This window comes from Echiichthys vipera, assembly GCF_963691815.1.
Source record: "Echiichthys vipera genome assembly, chromosome: 22".
Lineage (NCBI taxonomy): Eukaryota > Metazoa > Chordata > Actinopteri > Perciformes > Trachinidae > Echiichthys > Echiichthys vipera.
This window is the reverse complement of record NC_139847.1, coordinates 14,589,992-14,614,106: the sequence shown is the minus strand read 5'-3', so window position 1 is coordinate 14,614,106 and position 24,115 is coordinate 14,589,992. Positions and strand designations below refer to the sequence as shown.

The following is a 24,115-nucleotide window of genomic DNA, read 5'->3' as shown; positions in this document are numbered from 1 at the left end:
TAAGGAATCGAGCCTATGAGCAAACATAGCCTATATAGCCAAATATCTGTCTTTTACTCGATTCCATTGTTATCCAGAAAAGATTAAAAACACAACATGTTCCTTCATTACAAAGAATGAGCAATGTAGTTTATCTTGACTAAATCCCACAGTGCACAGTCATTTCAGGAAATGAATTACATTTAAAAAGAAACTTTATATTTGTGACCAGTTTTTAAAGATTCTTCAGATCTCTCCAGTAGGAGCAGATGGGCTTGGGGCTGAGTGGCTCTGGTATGAAGTATAATTCATGTGATATCTTGTGCAAAAAAAGCTTAATAGAATCACAATCCAAAGGCCTGGAGTGGGAGAGGCTGAGTAAACACAACTGAGGCAGACAAGTGGAGAGCATTTCTCATTAGGCTCCACTAAATGTCTGGAAATGTAATGTTTTTCCTTATTAATTGGCAATAATATCACACAGCAGTTTAAAATGATCCAGTAGCTTTCTTGTTCTTGTCGTTCTGTCTCCACTGGATTTTTGGACTCTGAGTTTCTGTTATAGTCACAACTTTTCCCTCATTTTTTTGTAATTGCTTTTTTACCACCTACGGCTTCTATTGCACCCCCAGTCATCCGTGGAGAGGGACTCTCTTATTGAGTTGCCTCTCCGGAGGTTTCGCACATCATTTTTTTTCTCATGCACCAAAGGTTTGTTTTACTCTTCTCAGACAGCTACAGGGCCAGCTTAGGAACAACTGTTGAGACACTGCATGTGCATGATCTTTGGCTTTACAAATAAGCACGACTTGACACGCGGGTGGACTTTTGCTGACAGCTAAGAACTCTTTATGTCTCGGGCCTTCAGTGAGCGAAACACCCTTTGGTGCACTTTTCATTGCGCCGCATCAGAATCATGGCTTCTATAAATGGCTTCTACTATAAAATGAAGAAAAAGTACTATGAAGTCCAGTATACTTAGTTACACGTTACATATGGACGGAGGAGGCTTCTGTATTTTTGGCCTCTTGGGGGCATAGGTCCAAGCTGTGAACACGACATTGACTCGTGATCACATTATAAAGCTGAAGGATGCTAAAACGCCGTCTAGACCTGAGAGGAACTGCAGAGTCTGGTGTTACACATTAGAATGGTTATTTTTCTCATTTCCATTTGGGAAAAGTTGTGGATGGCACCAATAGGTTCCTAGCACACTGATCTGATACTAAAAGGAGGAACTAGAACCACTGCGGTTCGTCGATTGGTTTAGATGGTCAAGTGTCTTACACGATGAAAGAGACACCTGTTAATCCGTGGAAAACATTTTGTCTCACAACCCCTACGAAATGACTCTAATTAATATCAGAATTTGATTAATTTGGTCTGATAACATTTTGAGGGTAGAAGAGCCGCACGATTAAATTATTTGATGCCCATTCAAGTTAGCTGACGCGCTAAACCGAAAGTAGCCAGTTTGGCAGGGAGTAGTCCCTAGTGCTCCTGCTCTATGGGCCCAACAGTGCCGAAGTTGTGTCGATCATCTGGATATTTTTAGACACGGAAATGAAACTTTTTGGCTTCAAGCGCCAATGGGCTGTTTTCATAGGAATGAACAAGGCTCTGTTCACTGTATACACTCCTAATGCCTCCATGGTAGCAGTAAGGGAATGTAACAAAATGAACAACACACTTCTCACGTGACTTTAGTACTGCAGTGGAAATGCAAAAGCATTCTAGTGTTTAGCTACGTTCATGTCTGTGTTGGTAACTCTACTAAATGATAATATACTGAAAGTGGAAACACTTATGAAACTCGGACAACATAAGGAGAATCTTTCACAGATGTAGCACACAACAGGAGATACTCCGTGTCAGATGCTTTCTAACTCACTGGAAATACTTTAGTGGAAGGGTAGTACGTGAGCAGAGCATGCAGGAGGCAAGATATGACATGCTGACAGAGCCATCATTTGATCATGATTCGGACATTTGCGTTTGCAGCCCCGCGGGATAATGTCCAGATCATTTTAGGTTTGTCCTCCAAGTCCAAATGCTCTATCTTGCAATGTTAACAAAAGAGAAAAATAATTAGTGTGTCCTCCCCTTGATTTGTGTCCACTCCAAAACTTAACTGGTTCTTCCTTGGCCCATGCTACACTCTTCCACGTAAACCGGGTCCAAAGTTCTACCGTAATCCTGCTGACAAACAGACGAACTGAAACAAAAACAAAACCTTAAAAACCAGAGCTCTACATCTTTCTGACTTTGACCAAAGAGGAATAAAAGACGAAAACTGGTAAATGAATAAATCTTTGTGCATGGGCATTTTGAAAGACTCCATTATCTGCACAGTCACATGAAGAAGAACAGAGGATCAAAGGAAGACTAATACAAAGCTTGAAGCCCTTTATATGAGCAGGTAGAAATAATAAATAAATGAAGAGTGTGATTGCTTTTCTTACTGACTGCTTTTATAATTGTGGTAATGTAACTTCAGTGATAATAATAAAGATGAAATAAATAAAGCAGCCAGATTACACTACGTGCATTTTGATTTTATAGTCACAGCTGGGCTTGTTCCCCGTTGAAAACAAAACAAATTGGATCGTCAGAAATATGAAAAAAGCTCAGTCGTAAGTGTCTCGTTTGCTGTGATTAAGATCTCAGTTAATATTCGTATTACTGCGCTGACACGATATTAAAAAGGTGAATGAATGGGTCTGGAGCGACCTGCGTTGACCTAATAATAGCAGAGCAATGAAGAAGACTAATATCAGCCTCGCTCAGTGTTACCTCACTTTGGTTTCACCATCATCACTCATGAGTTTGTGTTTTTAGAAATGTGTCTTCTAACTGTCAGCGTTTTCTACCTTTACCAGACCAGTTTATCACAGACAACCACAAGACAGTTTTAGCCTGTTTGCTAAAATGGGAACCGTGGCTCTGCCTGTCTCTTTCTCTGTCATTCTCTTTCCCTTTGCTCTGTCACATGACCCACCGAGTCTCTTCATTCCCTTAATCTTCCCCCTCATTTTCTCACCTCCAATCTCACTCTCTCAAACACACGCATGCCTTTTCTTTCCCTTCGTCTTTCCACCTCACTCCGTTCTTTTTTCTCGGCCCCAGCACGGCACATCTTCATACAATTACTCTCCATTAAAAATGGATTAGATTTCACCTTCACAGTCTGTCTACAGGGGGAGAACATGCAGGAGGTAGGAAGTGGAAAGCAAAAAGGAGGACTATGAGAAATCAGGAGAGAGATAGAAAGGTTAGGAAGTGAAAGGGAAATGGAGAGGTGGAGAAAGAAAGGAGAGCATGGTGGACGGAGAGAATAAAAAGGTGAAGCTGCAGCTATGAAGAGGCGGTCGCCTTGCAGATTTAGACAGATTTTAACATTCGTTCTCAAAGTCAGAAGAAATAGTTCGCCCTCTTAAATGTTTCACACTTGTTTTTTAGTGACAAATAGTCCAAAAAATTGTGTGAACTTGTCTGTAACACGTTTGTCCAGTCACTGAGAAATGGCTGCAATTCAAGAACAAACTGGCCACTCAGTACAGCTCAACGGGCCGCCTCGTAGATGTCAACACAGGATGTGAAATGGGCAAAAAGGGAGTTAAAGAAAAGTCACAGTAAAAGTTTATTTAGGTCACATTACGAATGTTGAATAGTAAAAAAAACAACACAAAACAAAAGAAGAACAAATATGTTCTCATGGGGAGGCACATAAATACAAGGCCACTTTTGAGGACATTTCACGTCTGCGCATTTGAAGCTTTTTGTGTTTGTGTTTTTGTGCTTCTTGTCCATTTGAACACGTGGTTAATGTTGAGAATTCATACTAAACTACTTGGGTAGGTGTAGGACAAGATCAGGGTTTGGGTCTACTGGATGAAAGTCCTGTGTTTGACCCGTCCATCCACCCCAAATTTCTCGCTCTTCTTTATACTGCGTCACAATATAAGTCAGTAGCGACTAAGAGACACATGACTAAATGTAATAAAAAAAGATGCAAGAAAAGCAAAATAAACTCTGTGATAAAAACGTGAAATGACTTACTGTAAGAAATCGACGTGTTATTCTTCTGCCATATGGTGATACCGGGTTGGAAGCAGACCACTCCTGACATTATGAGCCTTTATACACAATCTTCTTGTAGTTTGATACATTAAACTAAATCATCCATCCATCCATTCATCTTCAACTGCTTGTCCCTATCGGGGTTGCTGGGGGGCTGGAGCCGATCCCAGCTGACATCGGGCATGAGGCGGGGAACATCCTGGACAGGACGCCAGTCTATCACAGGACACATAGAGACGAACAGAGACAGACAACCATTCACACCTACGGGCAATTTAGAGTCATCAATGAACCTAACAGGTGCATGTCTTTGACTGTGGGAGAAGGCAGGAGAACCCGGAGAGAACCCACTCAGACACGGGGAGAACATGCAAACTCCACACAGAAGGAGTTCAAACACTTTGAACCAGGAACCCTCTCGCTGTGAGGCGACAGTGCTAACCACCACTCCACCGTGTCGCCCCATTTAAACTAAATTCAACTCCTCATATATAAAGTTACAGAAAATGATTATCATAATCTTGTATTTAAGTTGTGTAGGTGTTTTCATATGACCTGTATCAGACTTTCTGAGCAAAAGCAGATCCTCACATAATCCGCTAAAGTATGGGAGGCATAGTTGGCCATAATTAACATGAGACAGTGGTCTCAACAACGGAGGGTGTGTCTTGTGTCTCGACACATCAAGCCAAGGGCAGTCCTCGTCTATTGTTGCGCAGCTTTGTGCCAAAGGGAGCAGATGGTCGTGGTGTGTCCACAAGAGGTGAGGGGGTCTGGGGCTGGAGGTGTGCCAGTCAGCCCACCTTACCCCTCCTGTTTTTCCCACCTGGGGGTTAAGAAGGGTTAAATCTAATCTGCTCCTGCTGTGTGTGTGTGTGTGCGTATGTGTGTGTGTGTGTGTGTGTGAGTATGCTTATATCTTGGATTACCTCTGTCCAACTGCACAGTCGGTCTAGACTGCTTCACAGTAATTGGTAAAGCTGCATTGTTTTCCTCTGACGGAGAGATTTTTGTTCAGGACTGTAAGTACACCGAGTAACCAGGATATTCCGCACATCTGTATGATTTAATGCAATCATGTCACATTTCAAATGTTCAGTTTTTGTTGACGCCATGTCAGAGAGGAGTCAATTAGTGGTGCTCTTGTATTAGATTGCATTAAATGTTGCAGGTTTAACTAATCAAATCACCGTCATGGCAGAGCTATTCTTCTTCCTTATACTTTTAAGAATTACATCCAGCGCAACAAGTAGCAGAGTGAAGCAATTTTCATCAGGGTGGCCAGGCTGAGACCCCTTTTGGAGTGTCACAGCCAAGCTTGAGTCGACAGTTACCATGGCTACAACTAACCACTCATTGACTCGCCATTGATTGCAACCCAACACAGATTGCCAAGTCAAGTTTAATTCAGCTGGATGTAGAAAGGAAGTTATTGATCCGGTTAGGTTGAGATGATTTCCTGTAGGGTCAGTTAAACATTTACACTGTAAGGTTGTGTATCATACAAACCAGATGGAAAAGGAGTCACAGCTTTAAGCATATGTTTGAAGAAGTTGGTCTGTCTGTGAACTCTGTAACCTCTATCAACTCCGCGTATGTAGCGTATTGCCACGGCCTTAATATATATTCTACCACTCTGAGAAACAAGCTGACAAGACTTTTTAATACTTACTTTTTCCTCTTTGCTCACGAAGCAGAGGAACGTCTGCACCAGTCGACGGGCTGAAGTGTTCCTAGTTCCACCTTTTAGTATAGGATCGGTATGCTAGCTACGTCAAGAGAGTGGTAAAAAAAAGTTATTATAGTACCGATCCAAAACTGTTGACATGGAAACGCAGAATACGTTTTAATGTGTAATGAACTAGAACGAACGAACTGGACTGGAAATTCCTAAAAAGTCTTTGCAAAGAGGATCCCTTTTCTGTGTGTATCCGTATAGATCAGCATATGATTGCTCTGACAAAACCTCACATATTTCACTTATATAACATTGGATATTTCACTGCTATGTTTAACTATTGAGTCATCAATCATCTGGTTTCTCAGGGAAAAAAAGCAAACATTCCCAATTGGCAGCTGTCAGAGCCTGTAACTGTATTTTCTTGTTTGCTTCTTTTTTTCCACTTTTTGCATGATGCTTTAGAGGCTGAGCTGCTAAGTTCCACACCCCCTCAGGCCCGTGGAATCAATTTAAAACTCACTGCATGTGTTCAGTAATCCGTGGATATCAGCCACGTTCTCTACATCTGTTGAAAGTGGAGGGTTTTTTTTTGTTTTTGTGGAGGTACGAGGCTTTAATCTGACGGCCAGCAGCAGGTTATTTCATTGTGACGAACAGGTCTGGGGAATGAATCTGACAGGTAATAGGACTGAGATACAACACAGGCCTCTGGAGGAAGGTGTGTGTGGACGTGTGTGTGTGTGTGTGTGTGTGTGTATGGATGCAAGCCTCTGTGTGTGTGGGTGTGTACAAATGTGTTTGTAGACTAATAGTCTGCTCTCTTTCCCTTATTACCATTGAGAGAACACCTCGCCTGTAGAATACATCTCTGTATAGTCCAACACTCCCACTTTGTCAAATGTTTCACTACCAAACACAAAGTGCCTTTCAGGAACGCCATCAGATTTGGCTTTTTTCCCTCTTTTAACCTGTGTCTAATATGTCTCTTTCTTTCTCTCTCTTTCCTTCTTCTTTCCTCTCATTCATCCAGACGCCCCGGTGGCAGAGTTACACGACCTGTTCTGTAAGAAGCTGCAGCAGTGCTGCGTGCTGTTTGATTTCCTGGACTGTGTGGCTGACCTGAAGGGGAAGGAGATCAAACGCGCGGCGCTCAACGAGCTGGTGGAGAGCGTGGCCACAAGCAGAGGAGTTCTCATAGAGCCTCTGTACCCAGAGGCTATAAAGATGGTAGGAGGGGACGACAAGAGGGGTGGAGATGATGGACTAGTGGATGGATAGACTGAGGGATGGGAATGAAAGACAGATGCTAAAGGACATTTGAGCACAGACGGTGACAAACAATGGTCACTGTGGATGAGAAAATGAAATATAGAAAGCTAGAAGCAGCCATGAGGTCATACACAAAAGGTGGCGAGGAGAGGAGAAAGGAAGTGAGAGATGGTGTAAGTTGGCTGCACAGATGGCAAGTAAAAGAGGGATGGACAGGAAAGATAGATGGTGGAAAATGTGTGGGCACCAGCACAAAGACCAGAGGTCCCAGAGGATCTAAAGAGGAGGAAAGGGAAAAGGGGATTGAGGAAAGAAGGTAGAGCGAGCAGAGGATATAGCTTATGTTATGGAGTCACTGTACCCAGAGGATGTGAAAATGCTGATAGGACAGAGGACGGGATGAAAGGAAAGTGAGCAAAGGCTTTAATGTATGCCCACAAGGTAAAAAAAAATAATCTTACATTCTAATAAGTGCATAGGTTAGAGCCTGAGTGCAGTGCAACATAATAAATGTAATATGGGAGGAAGAGTGAGGGCCCAGAAATAAAAGTTAGAGAGCCAGATGACCCAGATGATGTTTCCCAAACATGGAAATGTCGCATTTTCCTCTAATTATAGTTATCTGTCACAAACAGTTTGGATCTTTTTAAATAGAAGTGAGGTTAACATGGTCATGTGAAAAGAGCCTATACCCTTTACTAATGCAAGCAGATGTTTGGAGAGAAGGAAAGAAAATAAGGCTGAATTGGGGCGTTGGGACTTACCACATTTATGCAGTAAATGGCCAGTGGAAATGCATTTGTTGAATAAATCATGACTTTGTGAGCAACCAGGTTGCATCGCATACCAGTTGTTCTTCTCTAACAGTCTGTGAACAGCATCAAGCCGCCGGCAAATGCTGAGGTTATATTTGCTCGGTTTAAGTTGATGGAAACCCATCTAATGGTTCTTTTAAAACAAGACTCCTGAAAAGTTAGGATGTTAATGATAAGTGACACTGGCGATTCATCCCGAATCTGTCCTGAGAGCTAATATGGTGTGTAGTGACACAAATCTGTGATGTGCATCATGTTGAAACATGAGCAGAACGAGGCCTAGAAATGAGGCAAAGGATGTTTTTGTCAGAGTTGTTTTATCAGACTCATAGACCTAGTTTTTTTTGGAAAATCCATCTATTACATCGCTCCGTTTCCTCTCAATACTGAGATTGTGTCAAGGATATCCATAACTAGGGCTGCAGCTAACAGTTATTCTCATTAGGGAATCACCTGGCAATTCTTTTCTATGGTCTACCGGTCTATGACATGTCAGAAAACAGTGCAAAATGTCCCTTTCAGTTTCTCAAAGACTGGTGATGCATTTAAATGTTTTGTTTTGTCCGTCCAAAACTCAAAACTATTCAGTTCAGTATGATACAAAAACTAAGAGAAGCAGGAAATCCCCTTATTTGAAAGGCTGAAATGACATTTTTTTTTACATTTGTGCATTGATTATCAAAATAGTTATGTAGCTTTGGCTCTCTCTAATCTCCCTTGCTTCCTCTCCACCTCCTTCCTCTTTCACTTCCCTCTGATCTGCTTTCCCCCATCTCCTCTTCCTCTGTCCACATCCCTCCTCGCCTCTTTCTCCACCCTCACCTTTTCCTCTTCCTATTTTCCTTCCTCACACTCCTCCTCCTGTTCCATTACTCTCCTCCCCTCTTCCTCCTTGCTTGCCTTTTTGTCTCCAGATCTCTGTAAATATCTTCCGAACTCTCCCACCCAGCGAGAATCCAGAGTTTGACCCCGAGGAAGATGAGCCAACACTCGAAGCCTCCTGGCCGCATCTGCAGGTACATGATACATACTCACGTCATGGTAAAATTTTGACCATATTCTGCCAATTTACATAATTTCATGCACGTTCCCCCTGCAGAGGTAAAACATGCTCAGCAAAAGGTGTTAACAGTTTGGGAACGTTTGCGCTGTACTTGCTTCATTTTTAGAGTAAAACGCAATGCAATGCCATGATGCACACGACTCCTACCAGGTGTTTCTTTTAATGCAGTGTTCAGCATTTATCTACACATAAATGAACATACTGTACCTGAGCCTGAGGTCCTTCAGATTAGTTAAATCTGGGGTTTAAAGCAACGTTTTAGGCCAAAATAGGCCTGTTTTATCAGCCAGAGTCACAAATGGGGTTCTGCCAAAGAAGAAGTGACATTTTGGTGTGGTGTACAGTCACTTCTGCACCTTCAGGAAGGCAAAACGTAAAGTGTGAAGTCCAAGCTGTTGGATCTTTCTGGGACCATACAGTGAGCAGGTTTTCTGATGTCATCTTTGAAGATTTCTGGGTTATTAAGCTCAGATCTCAGATGTCACCTCTTGATCACGATGCTGTGTTACAGAGGGCTTTAAAAAACAACAACAACAACATGGTTTGCCGTTTTGAGAAATACACTTATTCACTTTCTTGCCGAGAGTCAGGTGAAAAGATACCAGGGTGTCTAGGAAATGAATAATTCCCAAAATGTCCAACTATTCCTTTAGGAGCTATAAACGCAGACATTAAATTGTGTCTCACCGCTTGCTCTTTGTTGCCTATGTTAGCTGGTGTACGAGTTCTTTCTGCGTTTCCTGGAGAGCCCAGACTTCCAGCCCTCCATGGCCAAACGCTACGTCGACCAGAAGTTCGTCCTGCAGGTAATCCTCTCTCTCTCTCTCCTGGCAGTTTGTCAAATCCAGAAGCTCTACGATGTTTCTAAAATCCTGATAAATGGAAAAGGTATAAATAAATGAAGCTCTTCTTTGAACACAGCAGCCATCGCAGAACCAGCTGCAGGAGTGCTTTTTCAGATTTTGTTATCTGAGTTGGGGCACATATAGAAAAATGACTAAAAGACTCCACTGTTCTTGTCGTACAATTTGTATACTTACTATCCTGTTTTATTTCAGAAATTCATGACCATGGATTCATTTATCTAGACTTTTCGGTATGGTTAGAGATTAGTTTTATGTTTAAGAGCAGTTCACGTGGGTTTAGGAGTTATAGGTTAGAGATAATATAAACATGCCTTATTTGTGTCTGTAATTATCTCATGTGTATGTGTGTAGCTCCTGGAGCTGTTTGACAGCGAGGACCCCAGGGAGAGGGAGTACCTAAAGACCATCCTGCACCGTGTCTATGGAAAACTACTGGGCCTCCGAGCCTACATCCGCAAACAGATCAACAACATCTTCCTCAGGTACAGGCTGCCTTCCCCCAGTCCAGTGCACAAGATTGAAGGGTGCTATTTATAGCATTTTAACATCAATAAATCAGACATTAGCCATCAGCAGGGAGACATGATGTGTTTATGACCTCTGTAATGCATTGTTTTAGCATGGTACCTCATGCTTTTAAAGCAAAAGTGCTTTTAAGAAATAACAAAAAATCCCAATCTGAGTTATCAGTTTGGGAAGAATAGAGAAACAACATACATGAATTCACATGGACATGAAAGTTTAGGCTAAAATAGCTCTAAACAAAGTCCATGCTTTACATCTTTAGCCACCAATTTGTTGATAGTTGTGTAATTCTTTTGCTGACTCTGAACTACATCTGGGACGCTGACGTTAACAGCTTTTCCACACAGCTGCTCGTAATTGAGGTCTGTACAATATGAAGTCAATAGAGTGCTGCAGGAAAAAGTCCTAAAACTTGGAAATGAGTTGGCGTTTTTGCACTTCTTTTTCCTTCGTCTTGAAGCTAATGGGTTTTTTAATCTTTTTTTTGGTTTAGATGCATGTTATAAGGTCCGTGGTTAATACAGGGTACAGAGATTTTCACATGGTGGGCTACAACATAAAATATTTGTACGTGTCGTAATAAAAAAGGCAGCTAAAAAAGGGTCTATAGGTGTTTACAGAGGCTGTCAGGAACATGAAACATCACCACGCCAAACACGTGAAGTTGGCAGCTCGTTGTAGTCATGTGACTGTGTAGTTTGTTTAGAGCCTAGCATTAGCTTTTCACTCATTTATGCTAAAATCATGAAAGCAGTGTTCATTTCTGAAGATTATCTTGCTCAACAAAACATCTGAGTATCATAAACTTTGGCTTGTCACAGAGCCTATTTTCTGCATTTATCTAAAATCCCATTGCCTTTTTGTCGAGGGAAACGGGGTTAGCGTAATGCTAACTTCTTGGGTTGGACTACAAAAATACATCATCCTTACAGCACTCTATGTGGCATAAGCAGCGTCAACACAGAGGGGAATGGGAGAGGGTTTAAGGGACATCTACAGTTTTGAAAAGCACACAATAGTGCATAGTATTTTGTGGCTCAGGTAAAGTGGTATTCTGCCGCACACAAACAGGCACAAACATGACTGTGCACATTAGCAGTCTCCATCCTGAGAGTTAAATCATGGTGTGGTGACACAAATCTCCTCAAATAATTGGTTAAACAGCTCCGTCTAACAAGAGAGCTGTGATGTTCAATCATGTTTCATCTTTTCCGTTCACAGAGTGCGGCTGAAGTGTTGTGTTTGCAATATAATTCAAGAACAGGAGAGCAGCAACACACTCTATTTCTGTCTCAGTTAACTGGTTTCTGTAGCTTTGTTTGTACATTTTGACAGCACATGAGAACATCACAGGGGTAACAGAGTTTTCCAGACATTGTACATGACCATATTAGGGATGCCAGGGATAATGTTATAAGCATTTGTCAATTTACAAGCAGGTAACAGAATATTTTTCCCAAGTTGCTTTTACTTTTGTTAAACTTGAACGGTTGCTTGATCTACTCATGCATCATTAGAAGTCACTTTATGTGTGTTGTGTCTGATCTTCAGGTTCATATATGAAACTGAGCACTTCAACGGAGTCGCAGAGCTTCTGGAAATCCTCGGCAGGTTGGTATCCATAATCACACGGACACACTTTGGAGCATACTCTTCTGCTCTGGAGCAGAGCATACCGTAGATCATGGCTTAATGAATGCATTTGGAGTTGAGTGTGAACACCACATACTATTCTTGGCCAGCTGCTCCTTTTCAGGAGACAGCTGGTAACTCAGTGAATTAGGAAACTACAAAAAATGGCAGCAAAGCATAACTGCGACTGCTCAACACACACAAAAATATGCATTTATTTATGATTTATGATCATTGTTGCCTCTTCTTTATCACACAACTGTGTTTGCCCAAAGGAGTAAGAAATTAGTTATAAGGGTTGCAGGAAGGGGGATACAAGAGGGAGGGTTAAACACATAAATGAGAAATGACTCAGAGGTTTGTTGCTTTGTCTCTGAGGCCTGTAAGAGAAATATGAGCACGACAGTAATGAGAGAGCAAGGAGCTGCTAAACAAAGATGCTCTGTGCCTGTGCTCGTACTCAGATCAATGGGAGCGATGCACAGATGACAGGGATAAAGACAGAGGAAGGGATGGAGAAAAGAGAGGATGAGTACAGACGAGACTGGTGATGTTATGCAGAATGATAAAGGAATAGTTCAACATTTTATGAAACACATTTTCTATCCTTGTGAGATAAAAAAGTTCAACCTCAGGGTGTGGCTGGCTAGCTTAAAGCTATCTTATAGTTAGCTTATAGCTAGCTTAACGCTAACTAGTGATGACATTAGTTTGTTCCATTGACATAGCCTATTTCTTTGACATAAACAGACATGATGATAGAACATTTGAGAAACGCGGAGATAGAAGGACACAGAGACTAAACAAAAGGCGATGGAGGATGAGCAATCAGTGAGCAAACAAACAAATCGGTTTTACAGTCATTCATTTCTCTCAAGGGCATTCTGGGCTGGAATCTAGCCTGTGTCTTTGTCTTTCATTATTTGACAAGAAAAAAGTGCCTGTAAATGATGATAATTATATGGATGTTGGAAGAATTTATACTTTATTAAAGGGCACATATCAGGAAAAACTCCTACTAATCTACAAACTGTGAAATTAGACAACACAGTTATTATTTATATGCTGCCTGGATCAGAAAACACAAGACAAATGTCACATGCAGGCTCATTAATATGAGTATAACCACCCACCTTTGCAAAGATTTGACATATTTTTCTTGCAAGCCAATCAGAGCACACTGGGCTTTTCAGGAGGGGGGAACAGGCGCTAAAGTGGAGTATGCAGACATAAAGAATATTGTGTTTTTTGAGCATTAAAGCAGGTTAACATGTTCTAATAGAATGTCTCACGCACACATGCACCAGCATGACAATGTACAAATGCATTATGTAGACGATGGAGAGATGTCAGGGCGAGGGCACTGCCTCACAGGATGGTGGGGCTTCGGTGCCTTGCTCAGGGACACGTCGCCCCGTCCCCGTGGAATGAGCTACTGCTGCCCCCCTGTCAAACAGAGAAAAGGCAAAGAGAGTTGAAAAGAGGGATGTATTCGAAAGACACTAGAATAATAAAGGTTCATACAAAACCCGAAACCTTTCTTCTACCCTTTAACCGCCATTTCACCTGATCAACGCCAAATTGAAAACGGAAAACTTTTGAGGTTCCATGGGTTAATGTAGAGAAAAGAGAGGAGGCAGTAAGTGCATAGGATGAAACCAAGGTGAGAAAAGAGGGAGGGATGGAGAGGGGATGAGTGAGTGAACAGTGAGTCAGAAGTGGAGAAAGGAGGGGGGAGAACAGGAGAGGAGAGAGAGGTTTGTATTCATGTTGGTGGTAACAGAGGTATTTATAGCTCCTCCCACACACAGAGAGGGAGAGAGAGAGAGCAGCGAGGGAAGGTGCATTGTACAGAAAGAGAGAGAGGTAGAAGACGGGGCAGGACGACAGATCATAGGAACAGCAGGAGGGAGAAATTATCGAAGAAATGTTCTATTAAACAAAGATGTGATAAGAACATGTAGACGGACAGACGGATGGACAGACAGGTAGACCGAATGATGCAGACAGATAAACAGAGCGCTGCTGAATAAGAGTCATCCTCTCCAAGTTTAGTTCCCACTCTTTCGCTGCTCATGCTCTTCCCTCCGTAGGCTGAACTATGTCCGTCAGTGTAGCAGTGAACAGAGAAAAGCACACATTCGTCCAGTCACTTGGAGATGGACACAGTACAAGAATAGATTGCACCACACAGATGAATGCACAAGCATACACAGGCGTGCGTTGTAGATTTAAGGAATAATATGTGATGTTTCCATCTATTCATGCTGTCTGTAGCGTTAAACACCAAAAACATCTCTTTGTTGGGAAGGAAGTATTTAAACAGGCTGTCCTTTCCTCTCCTCCAGCATCATAAATGGCTTCGCTCTGCCCCTGAAGGCTGAACACAAGCAGTTCCTGGTTCGGGTTCTCATCCCGCTACACACGGCAAAGTCCCTCTCCATCTTCCACGCACAGGTCAGTGACACTCCCACATTTAAGTTCTTTCTTTGTAGTTTGGACGATTTCATAATGGCTGGTAATACCACCTGTTTCTTTGGATACCTTTCAGCGTTAAAAAACCCTTGACACCCAGAAATGTTTTATAGAACAACACACAGCCGGTGTTCTGGATAACGTTTTCACTATTTTCAAGCGAAGAAAAGCAATAAAACTCTGAATTGTGATTCGTGCCAGGGTGTAAAAGCCACTGAAATTTAGATGTAAGTAAACTATAATATTTATGTTATAATAATAATAATTAGAGGATGATGTTACATTGCGCTTTTCTTATTTTTAGAGTATTTATTACATATTTTAAAGGTCTTTATGGATACAATGTAGTCATGGGTATGTGGTCTGTGTGTGTGCACTGTGATATCTTTCTATCACCTCTGAATAAGGCATTTTTTATTGTAGGTTTTAGAGACTCTACATCTCCATCTATCATAGAATCAAACTGGGTTGTTTTCTCTTACCTTGAAAAATTAACAATACCACAAATGGTAGAGATTCCTGCAATTTGACAAATGTACCACTAGGAGGCAGGGTTGGGTCACAGATAATACGGCAGAGAAATGTGCTCAGTTTGAATTACACTCTAGTGCGTGTGTGTGTGTGTGTGTGTGTGTGTGTGTGTGTGTGTGTGTGTGTGTGTGCCTTTGGTTTCTTTAGTATGAGTGTATGAGTATACGTGTTCAGGTTATCATATTTTTTGACCACAAAGATGGCAGCCTGGCTATTGAGTGTGAGTGCGAGTGTGTGTGTGTGTGTGTGTGTGTGTGTGTGTGTGTGTGTGTGTGTGCATTTTGTTTGTGCCACAGATGATTTGACTATGCAGAAGGTACTGTACTATTTGTCCATTGGTATGTATGCGAGTGTGTGTGTGTGTGTGTGTGTGTGTGTGTGTGTGTGTGTGTGTGTGTGTGTGTGTGTGTGTGTGTGTGTGTGTGTGTATTCTGAGCATCACCGTGCCCTACATTTCTCCTCCCCATCTCTCTCCCTGTGGTTAACACATACATTATTCACACACTCAGACACACACTCACACTTTGACAGGGTCACAGGGGATACATGCTAGTGGACAGCAGTTTTGTGCTCAGTAGGTGTGGCTGTGACCCAGTTCTGGGCCTGAATATCAAATTATAATATCACACAGTAGCACTTTTTATTCATCTGAAAGGATTCTCAACACTGTGAAATCTATTTGAATCATCCTTCCTGCAGCCTATGAAGGGTTTTCTCATTTATATTAATGCCACTGAAGTGTAGTAACAGCTGTTACAGCTATACTGTGTAGCCACAACATGGTATCACGTCATGGTTCCAGATATAAAAAAGCAAATACAGTGCTTTGACATTTTAAGCTCAAATCAAACTCTCTTATTTTAGAGTAAAACTGAAATCTAAAAAATATTTTTTGCTAAGATATCCTTGGTGTTTGTTTTGACCTATGTACTTATTTGGAGAAACTTGTCAAACCTAACAGTGATGGTAGTTGGTTTTGACTAACCTGCTCCCTTCCTTGATCTAATGTGGAACAAACACAACTCTGAGGGGCAAATTCACAGAGAATTGCGCATTAAATGCAACTAGGTCCCATTCACAGAGTATAACGCGCTAATTATATTATTACAGCGCAAACTCTGCAATAAAGTTTTGCAGCGCGGTGCAATTTGCCCTTTTTTTAGCGTCTGATTGCAGTTTTCCATGTGACAAAGTTTAAATGTTGCCTTTGAAGCAAGAACACAGTGAGCAGAACAATGCATATTACCTAACCTAATTACCTAAATATGTGCAAATTGCACAGGAGCACCGAGACGCTATTTGCTTGGCAGCGCTGTTGAGGAGTGCACGGTGCTTTGAGAATTACACAGTTTGGTTTTGTGTTTTCATGTGGGTTTAGCAGCTGCAAAAGCAGCAGCATAATCTTAGCGAATTCGCCCCTGAGCCGGAGCTTCCACATTTGGAGCAGAACACAAACTGAAGAGCACAATGTGTTCTCCCAAGTGTTGTAAAGGGACAGATGTTTTAAATCACTAAGGGTTGAAAACCACTGTTACGTAGGCTTGCTGAAAAGGGGAAAACCACGGCTTATGTAGAGCTCAACAGCGAGTTTTCCGGAAGTGCAAATCCCATTCCTGTTCTGAATCAGGATTTTTTTTTTATTATCGGCCATAAATGTCTGAACCATCAAAGATAGACTTTCCACGAGCTATGAGATTGTCTGTGCTCCTGTAAAAGTCTGTACGATATCTCGTCACGTCTCCGATTGGTGGAGCTCGCTGTTTCCTGGGAGTGGCTACCTGCCAACAGCTAGTGAGTTACTTCCACTGAACCCTGCGCTTGTTTATGTGCACATTTATGTTTCGCAAATTCGTTTTTGTGCCGAATCAAGTGTTTTACGGTCATGATTCATCTTTTAGTCGGAGGGCTTGGTTCCAGGCTTATAACTCTTTATATAAGGATTATAAAAGGTTATTCTGAAGCATCATTTGAGTTAATGAATGGGACAATCACTTCCTGAAGCAGAGCCTTTCAAAATGTGGATGGGCACTGTTGAGCTCTATGTTTGTCATCTATACGCTGCCATGACAAACTCAGGGCTCAAGTCAGTGGCCAGGGTGGAAGTCCACACAGTGTTCAAATGTCAGTCCGCTGCTGCCATGGTGGACGGTCACCCAGAGGCCTCGACTGCCTCTCCACAGGAAGTCTTTAGCCTTGTTTGAAAAATGGAAAAATATGCAGCACAAAAACTTGAAACATTAAGGAGAAAGTAGTGTAAAAGCATGGACACTACTATGATGTGTAGGTTGTTACAAATGTACAAACAAGAAGCCAACATTAGAGCTCTCCAGATTGACTTCATCCCCTGAAATAGACCCTAATTTGACCTGCCACCTTGACAGGTCAATATGGGTAAAATCTCTGCCTTGAAAAAACCACAGTGTCCATAATCCTTAGCTTAACAACAGCCTCCTGCACCCACAAAGCCTGCCCTGACAACAGAATCCAACATCATATTTACCCCAAGCACTTCTTCAAATGCCTCGCTAATACTTTAAATCGTCTGCCCGATCACCACCTAATCTCATTTGAATCTTTTTCCTACTTTTCTCTCTATTTCAAACTCGACATCCCTGCGGCCCTTCTTTTTTTAGCCCCCGCTCCCTCTTTCCCTCTGATTCTGTAACCATATTGTGGTACGAGCTAGGGGACAGGATAGTTAGGGATGGAGTAATAGAGAGAAAACAAACAAGAAAGGTGAAAAAATAGGATGAAAGCTGTATTAGATGTGAAATGCTGGACAGACGTTGCTGGAGACAGAGACAGAGAATGGACTTTCACCAGTTTAGGAATGAGAAAAAGAAAGGAACAGGAACAAAGGAAAGAAAGTAAAACAGCCATCAGTAATCTGATAGTACACAACCTCTGCTCTCTTAAACTATAAAACTGGACTGTCGAGCATGCTTTTATATTGATGACTCTTGAATTGACTAATCTAAAAGTCATAAAACAGACCAGTACAGAAATCATTTCAACGAGACAAATAGGACGAGAAGAGGAGAGACAGAGAGACAGAGACAAGAGCTCTAAACTCTATCTCACATTGCCCTTAAGGGACTTCGTGTGTGTGTGACATCACTCCTTCCGAAGTAAACACACGCACACACAGTCTCCGTCGCCACGGTGCCCACTCGCCACGGCAACCGGCCTGGGTGGAGGGGGCAACCGCAAAACACACACATGCACACCCACACACACGTGTACGCAGACACTCGCCGTATAATAGGAAATGATTGCAGATCATATAAGAGGAGACAAGAGCTGATGTATAAGTACACACACACACACACACACACACACACACACACACACACACACACACACACACACACACACACACACACACACACACACACACACACACACACACACACACACACAAACACACACACACACACACACACACACACAAACACACACACACACACACACACACACACACTCCCCTTGGAAAACTTGTCTTTCCGATCTTTAACTGTGTTTAATCCTGAGGGATAAATGCTAAGATCCCCCTTGTCTCCTTGACAGCTTTAGGGAATGTGTGTGTTTTTTTTGGTGTGTGTGTGTGTGCATGTGTGTGCGTGTGCGTGTGTGTGTGTTCTAAGTCCATTTAACCTTGTTCTCGTCTGTCCTTACAGCTGGCCTACTGTGTGGTGCAGTTTATGGAGAAAGATGCTACAGTGACTGAATATGTAAGACTGTGTTTTATTACATCATCACACTTTTTTACAACACTCGCTATTCTCATTTAAAGTTCTTCATTTCTATCTGTTTCTATCATTCCTACTGATTGCTGTGATACTGGACCGGGGTGACATCTCTAAAAAGGAGTCAGATGTGGAAAGTAAAAATAGTATAGGTTTAAAACTGCACTAATCAGCAGCTAGCATCCGCTCTTATCAAAACGTTCTGATAAACCCACTGTTTTCTATCTGTATAGTAAAGTTAACAACGGGCTGGTGAACTTACTGGAGCACTTAGCAGCTAAAGGGCCACAGATTTTCCTCTGGAGTTGGTGGAGACCAAAACAGAGCTAAAGGAGAGTGAATAGTGATTGAGCATCGTTTCTAAATTAGTCGGCACCAAGTTTGAAAGAGAGAGCGATTAAGTTACAAATGACTAACCACAGTAACATTGTCACTGGCCTCCACGCTGCTTTCCTCCCGCGTGTTCATAACCACACTAGAATAACACCAGAAAAAAACAAACCACAACAGAAAGGCATACTCATCTACTGGCGTTTGGAAAGAAGTCTGTCGCCTATTTTTAGGGGTTTTTCCTGCATTTAAAAAGCCTGCACATACACGCTAACTTTGGTAGCATGTTTGCTACATCAACATTATAAGTTGATAATATGGCAATAGTGCGTTTTCAGCTTTTTCTGCTGCCCCCAAGTGGCCACAAAATAACATTACCACTTATTTTATGAGCCCCAGGTGAGCCAGTAATTTTGAAGCAAATATTGTGGGAAAAAAAGTTACGGTAGCATTGTTACGGAAATGTTTCGTTGTAAACATCCCTCACAAGTGAAAAACAGACTCCCTGATTAAACTTCGACCCATCGTTCATCATTTTCCTGTGCAATGAGGGGTCGCTACCGACATATCTAAACTGGTCTGAGGTTAAGTTAGAGTATTTACATTACTTCCTCCTTCACCAACAATCAGAACAGTAAAAATGAGACTCAGCAAAGTTTATGACACATTTCCTAATGCACCAGCTAGAGTATGAAGGTGAGTTAACGGAGATAGTACAGATGGACGCCATCCAGCCACCCTGCTGCGCTAAGTGTTTATTCATATCACTGTGCTCTTCATGTATTTCTCTGCAGATCATCAGAGGGCTGCTCAAGTACTGGCCAAAAACCTGCACGCAGAAAGAGGTGAGACACATAATACAAAGATTCTGGTCTTTCTTGTAGGATCTGTATTGTGTTTTATTCTCACACTTTTTTTTTAATGACTTCTGGGTGACATATGAATGTCTTTTCTGTCCTTTATGTATCAATTCCAACAATGTGTGTGTGTGTCTGTGTGTTCAGGTGATGTTCCTGGGGGAGATTGAGGAGATTCTGGATGTGATTGAGCCGTCTCAGTTCATCCGGGTCCAGGAGCCGCTCTTCAAACAGATCGCAGCCTGTATTTCCAGCCCTCACTTCCAGGTAAAAACTATACTCTCAAACCGTGCTGGCATGCTTGAGAGTATTATCTAAAAGCGCGAAATATTAAAAATGAATCCCGAATTGAAACCGTTGTGGGAGTAAGAAACCTGATAACAGTGGGCACAAACACCAGTCTGATGAAAAGAAACTCGTCACAACTTTGTGGGTGAAAGTCATCTCTTCTGTCTGTGTGTTTGTCTCAGGTAGCGGAGCGGGCACTTTACTTCTGGAACAACGAATACATCCTCAGTCTGATAGAGGAGAACTGTCAAGTCATCCTGCCGCTGGTATTCGCCACCCTCTACAGAGTCTCCAAGGAGCACTGGAACCAGTCAGTGGCACACACACACACACACACACACACACACACACACACACACACACACACACACACACACACACACACACACACACACACACACACACACACACACACACACACACACACACACACACACACACACACACAAGAAGTATTCAAATTCTTGCATTCAAAATGCTACTTCAATAAATGTACAGACCATTTATCAGCAAATGTATCGAGTACTCATTATACATAACGGTCTATTTCAAAGTGTTATGATAATATAGTTTAGAATTATTATTACTGCATTCACATATTAGTAAGCAGCATTTTAATGTTGCTCAGCTGGTTAATGGGTGACCCATTTTTTTCTTGTGCTGTTTAACAATAATGCATCAAATTATATTAAGTGATCATATGTTTTCCATAAGATCTTTATCTGCAAATAAACTCCTTACTATAGATACACTTAGTGGCGTAATAACAGCATAATTTCCCTCTGACATGGAGTGAAGTATAAATATAAAGTAGTATGAAATTATCCTCAAAGCAATTTCAGTCAAAAGCAACTGGACTTGGTTATTTGTCTAGGAAGATGTTTCACCTCTCATCCAAGAGGCTTCATCAGTTCATGTACGCATCTGACCAGGCTGGGACTGGTCAGATGCAGTCCGACTGCAGTATGAAATTAAAATACCCCTGTAAATACCTCTAAATCATACTTAAAGGTCCCATATTATGTTCATTTTAAGGCACTTTTTTTTTTTGTTTCTACTCAACACACTCCACATCTTTACATACTTAAATGTTCAAAAAACACATCCTTCAGGTCTGCATATACCTGTATTCACCCTCTAGTTGGAACACTGTTTTAGCGCCTGTCTCTTTAAGACCCCCTCCTGAAAAAGACCAATCTGCTCTGATTGGTTAGTGTTTCTGGGTCTTCTGCATCTGCACTCCCGGCATCCCTGCATTGCCATTGCAAAAGGGGCTGACGGCACGTTTAAAGACAGTTTCTGAATACAGGCTGTGTGCATTTCTCTGGGAATTGAGTGTTTTGATACTTTCACAGTTTTTATATTGTACCTTGACCTGCTTTGTAATAAAAAGAGACATGGAAATATCATTCTTTACAATACGGGACTTTTAATTAAAAGTACTTAAGTACTTTCCACCATTACCAATATGTAAGAAAATCACTTAACATTTAGCTTTAAGAAAAGAGGAAAAATGTACAAGCTGAAGAATTAGCATTAGAGGTAATTATCTTCCAGGGATACATGAATGACTCACATTATTATCAAGGCAACACATGTGCAGTGGGGTAACCGCACAACAGCACAGGCTTCTCTGACCTCTCCTGACCCATAATGCCATGGGATGGATGACGAATTAGGTTCATTATCTTCTCACTCTGTCTCTTCAGGACCATCGTGTCTCTGATCTACAACGTGCTGAAGACCTTCATGGAGATGAACAGCAAGTTGTTTGATGACCTCACTGCCTCCTACAAAGTGGAGAAACAGAAGTAAGAATGACTCACTCCCCGTGTGTGTGTGTGTGTGTGTGTGTGTGTGTGTGTGTGTGTGTGTGTGTGTGTGTGTGTGTCACTGGATACAACAGTAACAACAAGAGGAACAAATAGAAGGCTCTTAAGACGGTATTGGTTCCATTATAAATCACATTGTATTTCACATTGTATCACTTAGGTCATCTTTTCAACATGGATCACATCATGATTCCACTTGTTCATTACCCTGTTTAAGACTCAAGATAGTTGATTTTATCGGGAAACGAAACTTAAAGGAGTTATTCAACATTTGTGTTTACTTCTGAGGCTGAGGTGAGAAGGTGAATATCAATCCCTTGTCTGTGACTTCAGTACTGAGTTGGAGTGAGGGCGTGGTAAACTTTACCATAAAGACAGGAAGGGGAGACAGCTATTCTGGCTCTACCCAAAGCTTACCAACACCTCTAAAGCTGACTCATTTACAGGGTCGGTCTTGTTTGAGTAAGCCATGCAGGTACCATTCATGCCCCTGTAAAACTGTTTCCTCTCCTGTTTAATGACTTCAAGAAAGAAATGTCCCATGGCCTAAACTGTATGCACCTTATTTATAAACCAATCAATCGCCGAACATGATTTAATAGATTTATTTCAAGGCTACATCTGAGGAGCTCTTTTCCAAAACGCTATAAATCCATTTTAATAGTTTTCAGGAAAATTACATTTTTTTTACCCAGACCCACACATTTGGTTAATATTCAATTTATCTCGTCAAAATGTTTTTTATGACTCAGTCTGAACATGTTGAACGGACGGACGACACAAAAAACTCTCCTGCTTCAGAGCGCCGCCATGTTGGAACGCATAGAACGCTTACCGAATTCTGATTGGTCGAGAGGACGTATCGCATTTAGGCTAAACATAGGTTTGGTGCTTGTCGCGGTTTGGAAAGGAACTTCATCTTGCGGATCATTTTAAACAAGGAAATATAGAGATTTGGCATGAAACATTGATGAAGCAGTGAAAAGGTTCTGTATACAGTAAAGTGGCATGACAAACTCGTTTTTTTTAAATTTGGCTTTTATCTCGTTTTGGAAAAGAGCTCTTCATCTCTTGTCTTCATTTAATGCCATAGGATTTCATTCAGGTATGTTTTCTTTGTGCTTCTGGGGACTAGCTGTCATGGGGGGAACTGTGGCTCAGTTGGTAGAGCGAGTCGTCCAATGTACGATGGGTTGGCGGTTCGCCCTACTTGTTTCATGGTCGTTGTGTCCTTGAGCAAGACACTTCACCCACCTTGCCTCGTGTGAATGTATATGACTGTTGTATGTTTGAGGAGGTGGTGGGAGGGGCTGTAGACGCTGATTAGCAGCCACGCTTCCGTCAGTCTGCCCCAGGGCAGCTGTGACTACTATGTAGTTTACCACCACCATGTAGGTCTGTGTAAATGAATGGAACCTGGACTCTGTATCACTGAGAAAGGCGCTATATAAATCAAAGCCATAATACATTTAGATATGCCTAATTAATCCATTTAGGGCTACTTTAATGTTTCCGTAAGGTCCTTAATTGCTCACATTTGTTTTATTTATTCTCAAATAACTAATAGCATTCTCAAAACTCTCTTTGATATGTATGAAATGTATTTATTTCCTTTGGCTATATTTAAATGTCTATATCACCTCTTACAACTTTCTTGTAACTAATGTGAGATTATAATCTGACACGCCTGTTATTAGATTATATGCCTTTGACATACGGTCTGCTTTAGTTGGGGAAATTTGATCCAGCATTGTGTCATTCTTGTTGTTATTGTTTGTGTCAAGAGTTGGTGGCGTCTTTTCTCATTTGTTTTTTTTTTCTCACTAATTAAAGGGGAACACCACATAAACTAAGTACACCATTATGTTATTTCCAGTGCCAAGGAAAGTACAGTCTATATGCAGGGACATACTGGAATTAAAAAATGGAATTTGACCAGGCCCAGTCCAAAGCAATCGCCGCCCAGAAACTTCACAACAATAACAATAAGCCCTGGCATAAGTGTCACAATACTTTAATTAGGCCTCATCCTCTGCTCTAGGTCTGAACTCAGCCTGAATACACAAATGATCTAAAAAAAAAAGAAAACGGTTTTATCTTTCCAAATGATTAAAACAGCATATTATATAATCTATTCCATGCTATC

General features: G+C 41.6%; 1 protein-coding gene across 1 annotated transcript in view; it reads left to right on the top strand.

Moving 5' to 3' along the window:
• The window catches only part of ppp2r5b (protein phosphatase 2, regulatory subunit B', beta), a gene marked incomplete at both ends in the record, with an annotated part of 39,992 nt that overhangs the window by 14,362 nt on the left and 1,515 nt on the right, over positions 1–24,115 (top strand). The window contains 11 exons of the mRNA XM_083937544.1: positions 6,771–6,967; positions 8,739–8,840; positions 9,601–9,693; positions 10,105–10,235; positions 11,830–11,889; positions 14,259–14,367; positions 18,594–18,647; positions 19,787–19,837; positions 19,997–20,116; positions 20,320–20,447; positions 21,847–21,948. Coding sequence (XP_083793670.1) covers positions 6,771–6,967; positions 8,739–8,840; positions 9,601–9,693; positions 10,105–10,235; positions 11,830–11,889; positions 14,259–14,367; positions 18,594–18,647; positions 19,787–19,837; positions 19,997–20,116; positions 20,320–20,447; positions 21,847–21,948 — 1,147 coding nt within the window. The remainder of the gene's footprint in view (positions 1–6,770; positions 6,968–8,738; positions 8,841–9,600; positions 9,694–10,104; positions 10,236–11,829; positions 11,890–14,258; positions 14,368–18,593; positions 18,648–19,786; positions 19,838–19,996; positions 20,117–20,319; positions 20,448–21,846; positions 21,949–24,115) is intronic.